General features: G+C 37.9%; 1 protein-coding gene across 7 annotated transcripts in view; it reads right to left on the bottom strand.

The window, feature by feature from the left end:
* Positions 1-205: 205 nt before the first annotated feature.
* The window catches only part of Zfp709l3 (zinc finger protein 709-like 3), a 38,545-nt gene continuing 22,665 nt past the window's right edge, over positions 206-16,085 (bottom strand). For 4 of the 7 annotated variants that reach the window (XM_063264478.1, XM_063264481.1, XM_063264480.1 and 1 more), the window contains 2 exons: positions 10,968-11,019; positions 206-10,565 (listed from right to left, as the gene is read on the bottom strand). In XM_063264478.1, the coding sequence (XP_063120548.1) occupies positions 9,428-10,565; positions 10,968-11,019 (1,190 nt within the window). In that variant the 3' untranslated portion in view covers positions 206-9,427. Of the gene's footprint in view, positions 10,566-10,879; positions 11,020-16,085 lie in introns of those variants that run through there. The other 3 variants (XR_010053550.1, XR_010053549.1, XM_063264479.1) reach the window with 3 other exon arrangements.

The following is a 16,085-nucleotide window of genomic DNA, read 5'->3' as shown; positions in this document are numbered from 1 at the left end:
CATGCAGCAGTTGGTACCCTGTAGATTACAAGAGTTGAACTCAGGTCACATGGCTTACTGAGAGCACTTTTAAGCATTTCTTTTAAAGTGATATATCTTTCTACATCTGCTTGTCCTGTAGGATTGTATGATTGTAATGTGGTTATGTCATAATATGCAAAGAATTCCTAAATCTTACTGGGGACATATGAAGAGATATTATCAGTCTTAATTTGAACAGATATGTGCATAATAGCCTTTATTTCCAGTAAATGTGTAATTACAGAATCATCCTTTTTAGAACTCAAACCAGTTGACCATTAAAACCCTGAGTGTATATCAATGGTATGGTATACAAACTTCATTTTCCAAATTCTGCAAGATGAAATACATCCATATGCCAAATTTTATTTTATCTTTTCTGGTAAACCTATATTGACTTGTAGTGGATGATAGAGTTTCGTTACAAAAAAATAAAAAATAAGTAGGGCATTTTCTTATAATTTCCTTTGTTGGTAGGTGATAGAACTTTTTCCTATTAATAATTGGTCGATTTCTTTATTCCCTTGTGTCAATGGGACTGACAAACCTGTTGAGGCCAGATTTGGTGGTATATTAAAGGATAGTTTCTATTTCATATTGCCCGTTACAATTGTATATATAACAAGTATAATTTTGAATTGTCAGGAATAAACTTAGCAGTTTTTATATACAATACAATTTTTCTACATATTTAGAGCCAGCAATTTGATTTTTTTCTTTATTAACTTGAGTATTTCTTTTCTTTTCTTTTTTTTTTAAAGATTTATTTTATTTATATGAGTACACTGTAGTTTTCTTCAGACACACCAGAAGAGGGCATTGGATCCCATTACAGATGGTTGTGAGCCACCATGTGGTTGCTGGGAATTGAACTCAGGACCTCTGGGAGAGCAGTCAGTGCTCTTAACCGCTGAGCCATCTCTCCAGCCCAGAGTATTTCTTGTTTACATTTAGATTCTTATTCCCTTTCCCGGTGTCCGGGCCAACATCCCCCTACCCTCTATCCTCTCCCCCTCCCCTTCTATATGGATGTTCCCCTCCCCATCCTCCCCCCATTAGCACCCTCCACCCAACAATCACCTTCACTGGGGGTTCAGTCTTGGCAGGACCAAGGGCATCCCTGGGATGAAGCTCAGTTGATCATGATTATCATTTTGATGTGTTCTTGGACTCGGTTCGTTAGAATTTTATTATTTTTGCGTCAATATTCATAAGGGAAATTGGTCTGAAGTTCTCTTTGTTGGGTCTTTGTGTGGTTTAGGTATAAGAGTAATTGTGGCTTCATAGAAGGAATTGGCTAGTCTTCCTTCTGTTCTATTTTGTGGACAGTTTTGATATCAGGTCTTCTATGAAGGTCTGGTAGAATTCTGGACTGAACCCATCTGGTCATATACTTTAGTTGGTTGGGAGACTTTTAATACCTTCCTCGATTTCTTTAGGCATTCTGGGACTGTTTAGATGGTTTATCTGATCCTGACTTAATTTTGGTTCCTGGTATCTGTCTAGAAAATTGTCCATTTCGTCCAGATGTTCCTTTGTTGAATATAGGTTTTTGTAGTAGGATCTGATGATTTTTTTTTAATTTCCTCAGATTCTATTTTTATGTCTCCTTTTTCATTTCTGATTTTGTTAATTTGGACACTCTACCTGTGAGTCTATCTAAGGGTTTATCTATCTTGTTGAATTTCTCAAAGAACCAGTTCCTGGTTTTGTTGATCCTTTGTATAGTATTTTTGTTTCTACTTGGTTGATTTTAGCCCTGAATTTGATGATCTCCTGCCTTCTAGTCATCTTGGGTGTATTTGCTTCTTTTGTTCTAGAGCTTTTAGGTGTGCTGTCAATCTGCTAATGTTTGCTCTCTCCTGCTTCTTTTTTGCAGGCACTGCTTTCATTGTGTCCCATAAGTTTTGCCTTCATTTTCATTAAATTCTAAAAAGTCTTTAATTTCTTTATTTCTTCCTTGACCAAGGTATCATTGAGTAGAGCAGTGTTAAACTTCCATGTATATGTGGGCTTTCTGTTGTTTTTGTTGTAATTGAAGACCAGCCTTAGTCCGTGGTGATCTGATAGGATGCATGGGATTATTTCTATCTTCCTGTATCTGTTAAGGCCTGTTTTGTGACAGATTATATGGTCAGTTTTGGAGAAGGTTAACATGAGGTGCTGAGAATGTATATTCTTTTGTCTTAGGATGTGATGTTCTATAAATGTTAAGTCCATTTGGTTTATAACTTGTTTGTTCCTCTGTGTCTCTGTTTAGTTTCTGTTTCCATGATCTGCCCATTGCTGAGAGTGGGCTGTTGAAGTCTCCCACTATTTCTCTGGGAGAGACAATGTGTACTTTGAGCTTTAGTAAGGTTTCTTTTATAGATGTAGGTGTCCATGCATTAGGAGCATAGATATTCAGAATTGAGAGTTCATCTTGGTGGATTTTTCCTTTGATGAATATGAAGTGTTCTTACCTTTTCTGATAACTTTTGGTCCAAAGTCCATTTTATTTGATACATGAATGACTAATCCAGCTTGTTTCTTGGGACCATTTGCTTGTAAAGTGGTTTTCCAGCCTTTATTCTGAGGTAGTGTCTGTCTTTGTCACCAAGGTGTGTTTACTGTATGCAGCAAAATGCTGGGTCCTGTTTACAAAGTCTGTTAGTCTATGTCTTTTTACTGGGGAATTGTATCCATTGACATTAAGGTATATTAAGGAACAGTGATTGTCATTTCCTGTTGTGTTTGTTGTTAGAGGTGGAATTATGTTTGTGTGGTTCTCTTTTTATGGATTTGTTGCAAGATTATTTTCTTGTTTTTCTAGGCTGTAGTTTCCGTCCTTGTGTTGGAGTTTTCCATCTATTATCCTTTGTAGGGATGGATTTGTGAAAAAGTATTTTGTAAATTTGGTTTTGTCATGTAATATCTTGGTTTCTCCATCTATGTTAACTGAGAATTTAGCTGGATATAGTAGCCTGGCCTGGCATTTGTATTTTCTTTGGGTCTGTATGACATCTGCCCAGGATCTTCTAGCTTTCATTGTCTCTGGAGAGAAGTCTGGTGTAATTCTGATAGATCTGTCTTCATGTTACTTGACCTCTGTCCCTTTCTGCTTTTAATACTCTTTGTTTTGTGTATTTGGTGTTTTTTCTATTTTGTGAGAGGAGGAATTTCTTTTCTGACTCAATCAATTTTGAGTTCGGTAGGCTTCTAGATTGTTTACAGGCATCTCTTTCTTTAGGCTAGGGAAGTTTTCTTTTATAATTTTGTTGAAGATATTTACTGGCCTTTTAAGTTGGGAACTTTTATGCTCTTCTCTACTTATATTTAGGTTTGATCTTCTCATTGTATCCTGAACTTCCTGGATGTTTTGGGTTAGGAGCTTTTTGCATTTAGCATTTTCTTGGAAGGCTTACTCAATGTTTTCTATGTTATCTTCTGCCTCTGAGATTCTTTCTTTTCTTATTCTGTTGGTGATGCTTGTGTCTATGACTCCTGATCTCTTTTCTAGGTTTTCTATCTCCAGGGTTGTCTCCCTTTCTGATTTCTATATTGTTTTTATTTCTATATTTAGGTCTTAGATGGTTTTGTTCAATTCCTTCACCTGTTTTGTTGTGTTTGCCTTTATTTCTTTGAGTTATTTATGTCCTTCTCAAAATCCTCTATATCATCATGAGATGTGATTTTAAATACAAATCTAGCTTTTCTTGTGTGTTGGGATATCCAGTATTTGCTTTGATGGGTGGACTAGGCTGTGATAATGTCACGGAGTCTTGGTTTCTGTTGCTTAAGTTCCTGTGATTGCTTTTCACCATCTCCTTGCCTCTTGTGTGGCTTTTTTTGCTATCTCTGACAGTGGCTTGACCCTCCTGTAAGCCTGTGTGTCAACACTTCTGGAGACCAGCTTTCTGACAGCAGGGCCTGAGTCCAGAGAGCTGTGTCACAGGGCCAGGTCCGGGCGCAGGCAGTAGCCATAAGGATCCTATCCCACATTGCTCCTAGGTTCCTGTGTCCTGAGGTCTCCAGGCAGGTTCTTCATGGACCAGGAATGCCAGCAGAAGTGGTGATCTTCCCTGTGCTCCTGGGATGGCCCATATCTCTGAGATTCCTGCTCTTCCCCCCAGGGGATCTGGGTACAAAGAGCTGTGGGACCAGGTCACCTCTGGGTGCAGGCAGAAACTGGAAGGATCCTGTCCCAGACTGCTCCTGGGTTCTGTGTTCTGAGGGCTCCAGGCAGGTCCCTTAGAGCCAAAGGGGTCACCTTACCTCTGTTCTCTGGTGTGTTAGCACTGCTGGAGACTGGCTTTCAGTTTGGGTGCAGGTGGAAACCAGATGGATCCTTCATGGCTACTAGGTTCCTGCGTCCAGAAGCCTCCAGGGAAGCTCCTCTTGTGCTAGGAATTTGAGCAGAAATGGTGGTCTCCTCTGCACTCTCAGGATCATCTGCACCTTCCTCCCAGCCCCCAAGTGTCCAGCTTTCCCTCCCACAGGATCTGGGTACAGAGAGCTGTGGGACCCAGTCAGTTCTGGTCACAGCCATAATCTTAATATTAGTATAAGGTACTACTATTTCTGCTGGGTGTATCCCTGATAATTGGTATAGTCTTACTTACCTTCTATAATTAAATCAGAAACTTTTTCTTATATTTTTGGTTGTTAGCCTAGCCTTTAACGGCTGAGCCATCTCTCCAGCCCCAGAAACTTTTTCTATTTAAGTCTTTAACTTTTTACTTTGTGTGCTAAGAAAGTCTATTCAATAATCCTATCTTCCCTTTGCATGATTACCTGAATGAAAATGAGTTGAAGGCAAAGTAACCAAAATATAATCAACTTTAGGATCTATGAGATCCACATAAACATTTTTTTCTGTTCTTTTTTTCCATCTTTATTAACTTGGGTATTTCTTACTTACATTTTGATTGTCATTCCCTTTTCCGGTTTCCGGGCCAACATCCCCCTACCCCTTATTCTCTCCCCCTCCCCTTCTATATGGGTGTTCCCCTCCCCATCCTCCCCCCATTAGCACCCTCCACCCAACAATCACCTTCACTGGGGGTTCAGTCTTGGCAGGACCAAGGGCTTCCCCTTCCACTGGTGTTCTTACTAGGCTATTCATTGCTACCTATGAGGTTGGAGCCCAGCGTCAGTCCATGTATACTCTTTGGGTAGTGGCTTAGTCCCTGGAAGCTCTGGTTGGTTGGCATTGTTGTTCATATGGGGTCTCAAGCCCCTTCAAGCTCTTCCAGTCCTTTCTCTGATTCCTTCAACAGGGGTCCCGTTCTCAGTTCAGTGGTTTGCTGCTGGCATTCACCTATGTATTTGCTGTATTCTGGCTATGTCTCTCAGGAGAGATCTACATCCGGTTCCTGTGAGCCTGCACTTCTTTGCTTTATCCATCTTATCTAGTTTGGTGGCTGTATATGTATGGGCCACATGTGGGGCAGGCTCTGAATGGGTGTTCCTTCTGCCTCTGTTCTAAACTTTGCCTCCCTTTCTTCAGGGGCTGCGTTTCTGCTCCCACATAAACATTTTTGAGTCTCTGTTCTACCAGAGTTAACTCTTACTTTGTTTCACCTGTTAACCATCCTGGACTGTTTAAGTCTAAATCTCCTTGTAATGTTTCAAACAAATTAATCCACTCCTGAGTAGTTAATTCAATGTTACCTGGTAGCAAATTATTATCTACCATTAGTATATGAAAACCAAAGACTTTGCAGGTGATCTGTATCTTTTGTGGTTGAATTTTCTGTTGACTTATTTTATACCCACAGAGTTAAAAGAATTTCCTCACTGTAGGTTTTTTTTTTTTTGGGGGGGGGGGTGAGCAATCTCTAACCCAGAATGGCAGAATTGTTTGTTTCATTTAACTCTTTCTCTAAAATATTTCTTCAGAATCTGACAACAAAATATCCATGTAATGACAAACAATGGTTTGAGGAAATTGCCTACAAATTATTTCTTGTGGTTGTTTGACAAAATATTGACATAAGTTAGACAACTTAATATTCCTTATGGAACTTTCCATAATGATCACCTTTTTATTGGGTGATCATTATCATAATTAGGTACTGTGAAGGCAAGCCTTTTCCTATTCTGCTCATTCAAGGAGCTAGTTAAAAAACAAACTCTTAAATAAAGTACTATCTTCGGCCATGGCTTAGGGAATAAAAAAGTAAAGAAATTCCAGGCTTTAAGGGGCAGATTAGTTGAATTATTCTATTCACCAGTCTTAAATGTATTAACATTCTCCTTTTTCCTTATTTCTTTTTTATAAAAACCACAGAAAAATTAAATGGGCTAGTAGACACTTCTGTATGTTGCCCATAGTGCTGCTCTTGTACCAGCTACTCAAGTGTGTATAATTTTTCCTTTGTTATAAGCCACTGATCTATCCATACAGGCATATTAATCAACCATTTTAAGGGTAGGTCCAATGGTAATTCAGTGTTGGCCTCCCTTATAAATTAGGAAACTCAATCCTTGTGATGTCTTATGTTTGGACAATTGGCACAACCTTGAATTATTTTTGATGATGCATAGCAATACCTTTCCCAGGAGCATGTACCAGTTCAGCCTTAATTTCATCATGGGATTTTGGGAATATTAATCTGAGTCCACTGTTGTAAAAATTCCCTTTTTAATAAGCATATGGGTATGTCAGCCACATAAGACTTTAACTTTCCTTGTTGACATTCCAGTCTCACACATTTGACCTATAGTACACTTTGTCTCATATATCTTTCCAGTTCCTAGAAACTGTGAATAAACCTTTGGAAGTGGCCATCCTGAATGCAGGATTTTTGATAAATAATAGTTATATCAGTCCCTGTATCCACCAAACCTACTATTTCAATACCATTTACTTGCAATTTTAATTTTGGCCTCTGATCATTAATAACACTTTCCCAGAACATGTTTTCTAGTACTTCCAAACCCTCCTGTTTTTACTTGACCCATTTTGGCTTTGATGTAGGGAAACAGTAGAAGCTCAGCAATTCCTACCACCTGCATTAAATGCTATCTCTGTTTTCACATAGGCTATAATTTTAATTTCTTTTTTGAAATCTTCATCTTTAATTTCTGGATAAACAGTGAATCCTTGAGAGGTCAATCTGCATATTTCCAAGATCATTCCTACTGTCCTGGCAGGCAAAAGACCATAAACTCCAGTATATATTTCATAACATTGAGTTTTGGTGGGTACAGTAAGATGTTTATCTATGGTCAGGTATAGAGCAGCACAGCCTGCAGAAGCTTGCATTGGTCCAATGTAAACTACTGCCACATTCCCTGTACATACTTCGATGACTAGGATGTTTTTCTAGTGTATATTTAGAAAAACCATTACGTTTAAAGATGCCTTGTTTACTTTTTTATTGCCAAGTACCATATTTCTTGCATTTAACACACTGCCATTTTGTAATCTGGGATCTTTAATGGCTTGGTCACTATCTCTTCAAATGAGTATATTTCAAGCAATTGATGCATTTTGATATTAGAGACTTCTAGCTATAGTTTTATCTATGCTATGAACATGATACAAGTTAGAACCAATATTGGTTGTATCCTTTATCCACTCATCCATGTGTGCTTTCCAAGCCTTTGATGGTGTAATACCTTCTTTACATTCTGTATTTGCATTTTCCTCTGCCAAGGTCTCTATCAACACCTGTCTTACATCAGGATCTGATACAGCCTTCTTTACAGCTGAGACTAATATTTGTTTTAAAAAAAAATCAGTGAACGAGGTGGATCTTATATCATTATCTTATATCATTTTGTCCAAAGGTCTTAAAGCCAGTAAGCAACATTGTTCTATAGTAACAGAATTGAATTGCTTTTGTTCCTGTATGTCAGAGTACCGCCCTTTGCCTAGCAATTGGTCTTTTACTATATTCACTCCCCTTACACTATTTCACTTTTTGATATTCATGGGTCCTTCCTTTCAGCATGTGCAAAGGTATATTTCTATTTTTAGTAGACTAGTCATTTAGAATTTGTTTGACATAAGATGAGGACATCAACAGGACTCTATCCTACCTTGTCATAACTTTTTATCACCCTATTAGAAGGCATATGCTACATGACTACTGGGAAAGATGATAGTGATTTTGCAACTCCAGGATGCCCTGCCTCCCACTCTGGTAGCACAACTCTTTTGAGATTAACTTTTTCTCTTGAAATCAGCTGTTTCATCAGACTGCCATCCTTTCTTTTCAGCTTTTCTCTGACCTGAGGACCCTCCAGAGCAGTTTCTTTCCCATTTTATTCCTGTCAGAAAGTCCTGCTGTCTTGTGTAGTCACTTGGACTGAGGCTTTTTGTTCTCCCTTTTCCAATGCGTGTAGTTTCCCAAGTTCTGCAACCTCCATCCGCAATTTTTCCAGTTGCCCTGACAATCAGTAAACCTTTCAAAAAAGAAAAAGCAGAGTGAACCTTTTTGTTTTCTCATCTCTGCCATTTTTGTTTTTCAGTCCCTCCATTTTCAGTCCCAATTTTTCCAACTGCTGAGCCATTCTCCCTACCGTTTCTGACACAGGATATGGGGAGAAGAAAAAGAAAAAAACAAAAAATAAATACAAAAAACCAGAACAACAACAAAAACTAAAACAAAACAAACACACAAGATCCTCCCTGGAAACAGGTACAGAAATATCCCAAGGTAAGAACCCACAAAAACTGTTTTACTGGTGTCTTGAAACAAAAATCCTTTCCTTTATTCTCAGCTGTTTCCTCCAGGGCACTTGAAATAAAATTTCTCAATCTGCCTAGCTCCATGTCTGAGTGCCAATTGTACTTAGTGGGTTACTTCTTCTACCCTTCTCCATCCCTCTTCTTCTTCCCTTTCAACTTCCTAAAACTAAATCTGAAAGAGAAAAAGGATATAGGGTAAAGGAAGCAATGTTATCATTAGACTACTACCTGCTGAGTAGGAGTCCTGAGTACCTTGAGACAAAGTGGATCTTGCGATCAGGATATCGGATTTGTTGTTTCTTTGAGCAATAGCATTCAACTACCAACCATCAGTGCACAGTGCCTCTTTGGGCCATAGCATGTATGTATGTGTATGCATAAGGCTTACTGGATTTATTGGATTCAGGGTGTTTCTAACCAGTAGGAATTCTCTCATGCCTTTGAAGACCATAACATGCAGAGGCATTATCACTTGAAAACATTCACAAGGTTTCTCTCCAGTATGAGTTTTTTGATATGTCTGAATATTATACTTACATGCCAAAGCTTACTGCATCAATTACATTTGTAGGGTTCCTCTCCATATGACATTGGTTTTGTGATTAAGAAGACTACAGTGACATATAAAGCCTTGTCCACATTGATTACGCTCATAGTTTCTTTCCAGTATGATTCCTTTCATGTGTTTGAAGATGACTTCAACATGGAAAGGCTTTACTACACTGATTAATTTGGTTTCTTAACAGTATGGTGTTTTCTATGATATCGAAGTCTACTACGACTTGCGAAGGCTTTACCACACTGATTACACTCATAAGGTTTCTCTCCACTATGACTTCTTTCATGTACTTGAAGACTAGCACGACGTGTAAAGGCTTTACTGCATTGATTACACTCATAAGGTTTCTCTCCAGTGTGAGTTTTTTCATGTTTTTGAAGACTACTACTATATGCAAATGCTGTACCACATTTAATGCAACGATAGGGTTTTTCTCCTGTATGAGTTCGTTTGTGTTCTTGAAGGTTACTGCGACTTGAAAAGGCTTTACCACATTCATTACAGTCATAGGGTTTTTCTCCTGTATGAGTTCTTTCATGTATTAGAAGAGAACTGTGATTTGGAAAGGCTTTACCACATTGAGGACATTTGAATGGCTTTTCTCCAGTATTACTTCTTTCATGAATATAAAGATTACTGCTATATGTAAAGGCTTTACCACATTGACTACATTCATATGGTTTTACAAGAGTATGATGTTCTTCACGATTTTGAAGATTTCCATGATGTGCAAAAGCTTTACCACAATGATTACACTCATAGATTTTCTCTCTAGCATGACTTCTTTCATGTTTTTGAAGAGCACTGCTATATGCAAAGGCTTTACCACATTGATTACATCCATAGGGTTTCTCTCCAGTGTGTTTTCTTCTATGAATTTGAAGATTACTGCTACTTGAAAATGCTTTACCACAGTCCTTACAATCATAGGGTTTCTCTCCTGTATGAGTTCTTTTGTGTTGTAGAAGATTACTGCTACATGCAAATGCTTTACCACATTGGTTGCAATTATAGGGTTTCTCTCCCGTATGAGTTCTGTTGTGTATTTGAAGAGAACTGCGACTTGGAAAGGCTTTACCACAGTGATTACATTCATATAGTTTTTCTCTGGTATGTTTTTTTTCATGTTTTTGAAGATGACATAAATTTGCAAAGATTTGACTGCATTGTTTACATTCATAGGGTTTCCCTTCAGTATGGATTCTTTCATATATTTGAAGAAATCTTTTACTTGCAAAGGTACATTGCTTCTTTCCATATCCTTTACGTTCACAAGGTTTACATCCAGAGTGACAGATATTATGTCTATTAAAGGAGAGACAACAAAAGGTAGTCACAGTGTATTCACACAGGTTAACATTTTGTTCTCCATAGACATGTGCTATAGAGATTAAGGTTTTTTCCACAACAACTTTCTTGTTTCCAATAAAATGTTCCTTTCACTAAACTTTGGAACACATATTTTAAGTATATGAATAATACTAGCTTTACTGTGAACTATTTGCTTATAATAGGTCTAGGACATAAACTAAACACCAATGGAGGTCAGCTACCAAAAACTGAAGTACATGGTCTTGTGAGAATTTAATGATCGTTAACAAACATAAAGTTATGCTTACTTCCACTGTTGCTTCTCTTCAAAACTTTCCATTAAAGTTTCCCGATAAATCAGTGATATATTAGTATCAGCTTTCAAATAAAATTTACCTTCCATATCTTCTAGAGCATTGAGAGTGTTCCTCGTCTTCCAATTTGTATCCTAAAACATACCAGAAATTTTATTTATTTTTTATTTATTTTTTTTTACAAATCTCAGGTTTCTTTGATTTTTTTCTCATTAATTAATGTATTTACTCACTTTACATCCCGATTGCTACTCCGTCTGTTCCAGTTCCCCCTCACACAGTTCCACCCTCCGTCTTGGGAGAGTGGGGAAACATGCTCCCCGACCTTCAAAGGATCTGACACATCAAGTCTCTGCATGGCTAGGCACATTCTCTATCACTGAGCCAGACATGGTAGCCCAATTAAGGGAACAGATTCCACAGACAGGCAATAGTTCTTTGGACAGCCCCTGCTCCAGTTATTGGGGACCCACATAAAAACCAAGCTGTACATCTCCTACATATGTGCAGGCGGCCTAAGTTCAGCTCATATATGATATTTGGTTGGTGGTTCAATGTGTAAGATTCCCCAACGGTCCAAGTTTGTTGATTCTGTTGGTTTTCTAGTGGAGTTCCTAGCACCTTCCGGGCCTTCAATCTTTCCCCTATCTCATCCATAAGAGTCCCCAATCTCTGTCTAACACTTGGCTGGGGTATCTGCATTTGTTTCAGTCAGATGCTGGGTGGAGGATAGTTATGCCAGGCTCTGTCTAACATAGCAGAGTATCATTAATAGTGTCAGGGATTGGTGCTTGCCATGGGATGGGTTTCAATTTGGGGCTGTTATTGGTTGGCTGCTCCTTGGTCTCTGTTCCATATTTGTCTTTGCATTTCTTTTTTTTTTCTTTTCTTTTCTTTTTTTCGGAGCTGAGGACCAAACCCAGAGCCTTGCACTTGCTAGGCAAGCGCTCTACCACTGAGCTAAATCTCCAACCCCTTGTCTTTGCATTTCTTATAAACAGGACAAATTTTCCCTACATGCGGGGTCCTACCTGGATACAGGAGGTTACCTTTTCAGGTTGTCTATCCCCACTACAATGAGTCTCAGCTAAAGTCACCACCTTAGACTCCTGAGAGACTCCCCCATCACTAGTCTCTGGCATATCCTAGAGATGTACCCCACCCCTCACTTCCTACCCTCAGCAACTGTAGGTTTCCATTCATTCTCTTGGCCTTTCTCCTGTCTATCCTGAATGCCCCTGAGTCCTTCTTCCATCCTCTCTCCTACCTAGTTCTATCACTCCATCTGCCTACTATACTGTTTTATTCCGTCTTCTAATTGAGACTCAAGCATCCTCACTTGGGTCATCATTCTTGTTCAGCTTCTTTGGGTCTAGTCATTGTATCCTCTAGTTTATTGCTAATATCCACTTATAAGTAAGTACATACCATGTATGTTCTATTGGGTCTTGGTTTCCTCACTCAGAATATTTCCACAGAAGATATGATAGTATACAAAACTGACCCCAAAATTTCTAACAGAGCACTCCTACAGCTGATAAGCAAAGCAACGTGGCTGGATACAAATTAACTTAAAAAAAATCAGCAGTCTTCCTTCATACAAATGATAAACAGGCTGAGAAAAGAAATTAGGATAACAACAGTCTTCACAACAGCCACAAATAAAAACAACTTGGTATAACTGTAACAAAGCATGTGAAAGAACTTCATATCTCTGAAAAAAGAAATTGAAGAATGAATCCAAAGATGGAAAGATCTCCCATGCTCATGGACTGCTAGGATTAACATAGTGAAAGTGGCCATCTTACCAAAAGCAATCTACAGATTAAGTGCAATTCCCATCAAAATTCTGATATGTATTTTTTACAGACCTTGAAAGAGCCATTCTCAACTTCGCACAGAAAAAGATAGTTAAAACAATCCTGTATAATAAAAGAACTTCTGGAGGTGTCACCATCTCTGACCTAAAGCTGTACTACAAAGCAAAGGTAATAAAAACTTCATGGGATTGGTATACAGTCAAGGATGACCAATGGAGTCAAATCAAAGATCCAGAAATAAACTCACATGCCTATAGACAAAGAAGGCAAAAGCCATAGAATGGAAAGAGGGAAGCATCTTCAACAAATGCTGATGTAACTGAATGTCTGCATGTAGAAGAATGCAAATAGAGTCATATTTAGCAGATTCACAATACTCAAGTCAAGGAGATCTAAGATCTCAACCTAAAACCAGCTACAATAAATATAGTAGAAGCGATAGTGGGAAATAGCCTTAGTCATAATATGTATAGTAAAGCCTTTATGTCTGGCTCTAAGTGAAATGTTTCAGCAAAGCTTTTACTATGTTTGGGTCAATCAGTAGAGGCTGTTTGAACCTTGAAGAAATGTTGTATCTAGAGAATTTGCATCTAGTGCTATGTGAGAACATAGAGAACTACACCAACCTTGTTCTCAAGACATTCCTGGGAAACTTTTAATTATGGCTAGCCATGGACAAAAGGGACTGAGATTTATGTGGGTCATCTGCCATGGGGAGCAAAGGCAAGATAACTTTAGTAGCTGCAACTTCTCGCAGTTACAATTAACCTTGTGTAATGTTTGAATAAAGTAACTGGAGTGAGCTAGCTGGGTGTCAGTCTTTTTCAAGAAGGCTGAACCCCTCTGCTCCTTTGAAAAAATGAAGACAGCATATTGGTGACCTTCTCTGTACCACACCACCTATAATCAACTTCAATCAATAAATGGTACCCAATTTTGTGGATCAGGATGGAGAGGAATCCGGATTCACAAGGACTGGAGGTGAAAGGTGTTATGGTTACAAGGAAGTAAGTGCATCTTCAGGACTTTTTCATGCAGAGGTCATGAGAAATTTACTAGCTGCTCTGAGCAATTTCTCATCTCAAGAGCAGAAATATATGCAGTTAATTTAATGTTTATTGGAAAGAAGTAGAGTAGAAACAAAGGAATGATTATCAAGTACTTTGCATTAATTAAAAAGCATTGTCTGTGGTTTAAACCAACTCCAAATATTCAATTAAAATTGTCAGTGTGGAAATAAGTGCTAAGGTCTTTAAAAGTGGCCCACCAGAGAGGAGAGTAAATACCTATAAAGACTTGGTCTTTATGTACTTTAATTACAAATGTCTTAGAACCACTACAGAGTCAACAGTCAGAGACATATAGATCTAGTGTAGAGCAAGATAATCAGATAGTAAGTGAGAAAGATAATTCAGAAGAACCTGGAAGTGAGAAAAATGAGGATGGAGAAGAATTTCCTCCCCCTTCCTTCACATGAGATAGACCTAAAAAAAGGAACATACTGAATTTACTGCACAACTCAAATATTAAATAAACAAGTAGAAAAGCTCTTGAGACTTCCCAAAAGGCATTGAAAAGAAAAGCTACTTCTCAAAAGATGAGGAAAAGTATGAGGACAAGAGAGGAGAGAGCGAGAGTGAGAGTGAGAGAGAGAGAGAGAGAGAGAGAGAGAGAGAGAGAGAGAGAATCTGTGGCTTTAAAAAACTGGAATAAGGATTACCCCTTTTACTAAATTTACCTAAAGTCCTGGGGAGGTTTATACTGACTTTTTGTAAAAATTAGCTTCAACAACACATCCAGATATAAGAAAGGGACTACTCAAATCTTTGGCTTTTGAAAATGCAAATAAGGAAAGGTAAAAAGTGATGACAGTTAAAAGCTCAGGATGCCTCCTTAGATGAATGGATAAAAGCTACTGGACAATATCAGTAGATATTGGATCCGCTGCATTATATCAACTTTAATTGGACAAATGCCTTAGCTAAATGTTTTATACCACACACACACGCACACGCACACGCACACGCACACGCACACGCACACACACACACACACACACACACACAAATGCTTTAACTGTGGGAGGCTTGCACATCTGAAAACAGAATGCAGATGTTTGCCTGCTACAGGAACAGCCTCATTTTAAAACAATCAACCACCAAGAACATGTAATAAATGTGAAAAAGGCAGACATTGTGCTAATGAATGCTGATTGGTAAGAGATGTCCCAGACAAGTTTTTACCATCAGGAAATCAGATAAGGGGCCTACATTGGGGCCCAAGATCAAACGACTTGAGCCAACAATACCGTGTTAGCAATGCAACAGTTCATCACGAAGGCAATTGGGGGAATACAAATTAAATACTGGAGATCTAATGTATGGCACTTAAGGTACTGCTGCTCTTTACTTCGCAGTACGTAAAAATCTTACACTGTCTCCTCAAATTCCTTGTTATAACCACTGCTGTGTATTGTTCTATTCCTACAGAAACCACAGGAATAATTTTATACAGTAGTTTCACATATCGATATTTGTTGTACATGCAAGATTAATAAATGAAAATTATCAAGGTGAAATTAGACCCTTGGCTTAGGTTATGAAAACCATACAATTAGAGGCAGATGGTAGGGTTGCTCAGTCACTGTTACGACCACATCACAAGGCAAAGCAGCTGTAATTAAAAGGACAGAATGATTCTCCCAGGGATTAAAAAAAAAAAAATACTTGGAGCTTTAACCTTTTACACTGATGCAGATTATTTAGGAATGGGAGGTTATAAGTCAGGTAATATAAGTAATATATTTTAAAGCCCCTATTCTGTTCAAAACTGAAAACTATATGCAATTCTTATGTTATTAGATTCTTCTCCTGAAGCTTTTAATATAATTACTGATTCTCAGTATGCAGACGGATTTCTTTGGATAGAAACCGCTGAACTTGTTCCTGATAACTCACAATTTCCTATAAAGGTTAAGCAATTTAAGGATTTAAGCAATTTAAGCAATTGCAAGAGGCAATTAAAGACAGAAATTACCCATTGCATATAACTCACATTCCTTCTCATACTGAATTTGCAGTACTACTGATTCAAGGTAATGGTGAAATATATCAATTATTAATAGAAATGGGTTAGAAGTATCAAGGAAGAGCTTAATGAAAAAGTTCTCAATTACATGGTCACAAACTTTAAAAAAAATTCATTAAAAATGTCCTATTTGTTCCATATGTAAGCAAATTCAATAGTATTAAATAAATATAGTATTATATATTTAAAGATAAATAATAACTAATAAGATTATTTAATAACTACTAATCAAAAGTAAATACTAATAAAATAGCACATTTATTAGGAACAATGGTAATTATGGGGATGCCATC

The sequence above is a fragment of the Rattus norvegicus genome, chromosome 7, assembly GCF_036323735.1.
Source record: "Rattus norvegicus strain BN/NHsdMcwi chromosome 7, GRCr8, whole genome shotgun sequence".
In the NCBI taxonomy this organism is placed as follows: Eukaryota; Metazoa; Chordata; class Mammalia; order Rodentia; family Muridae; genus Rattus; species Rattus norvegicus.
Note: the sequence above shows the minus strand (reverse complement) of the source record. Positions and strands in the feature narration are given on the sequence as shown.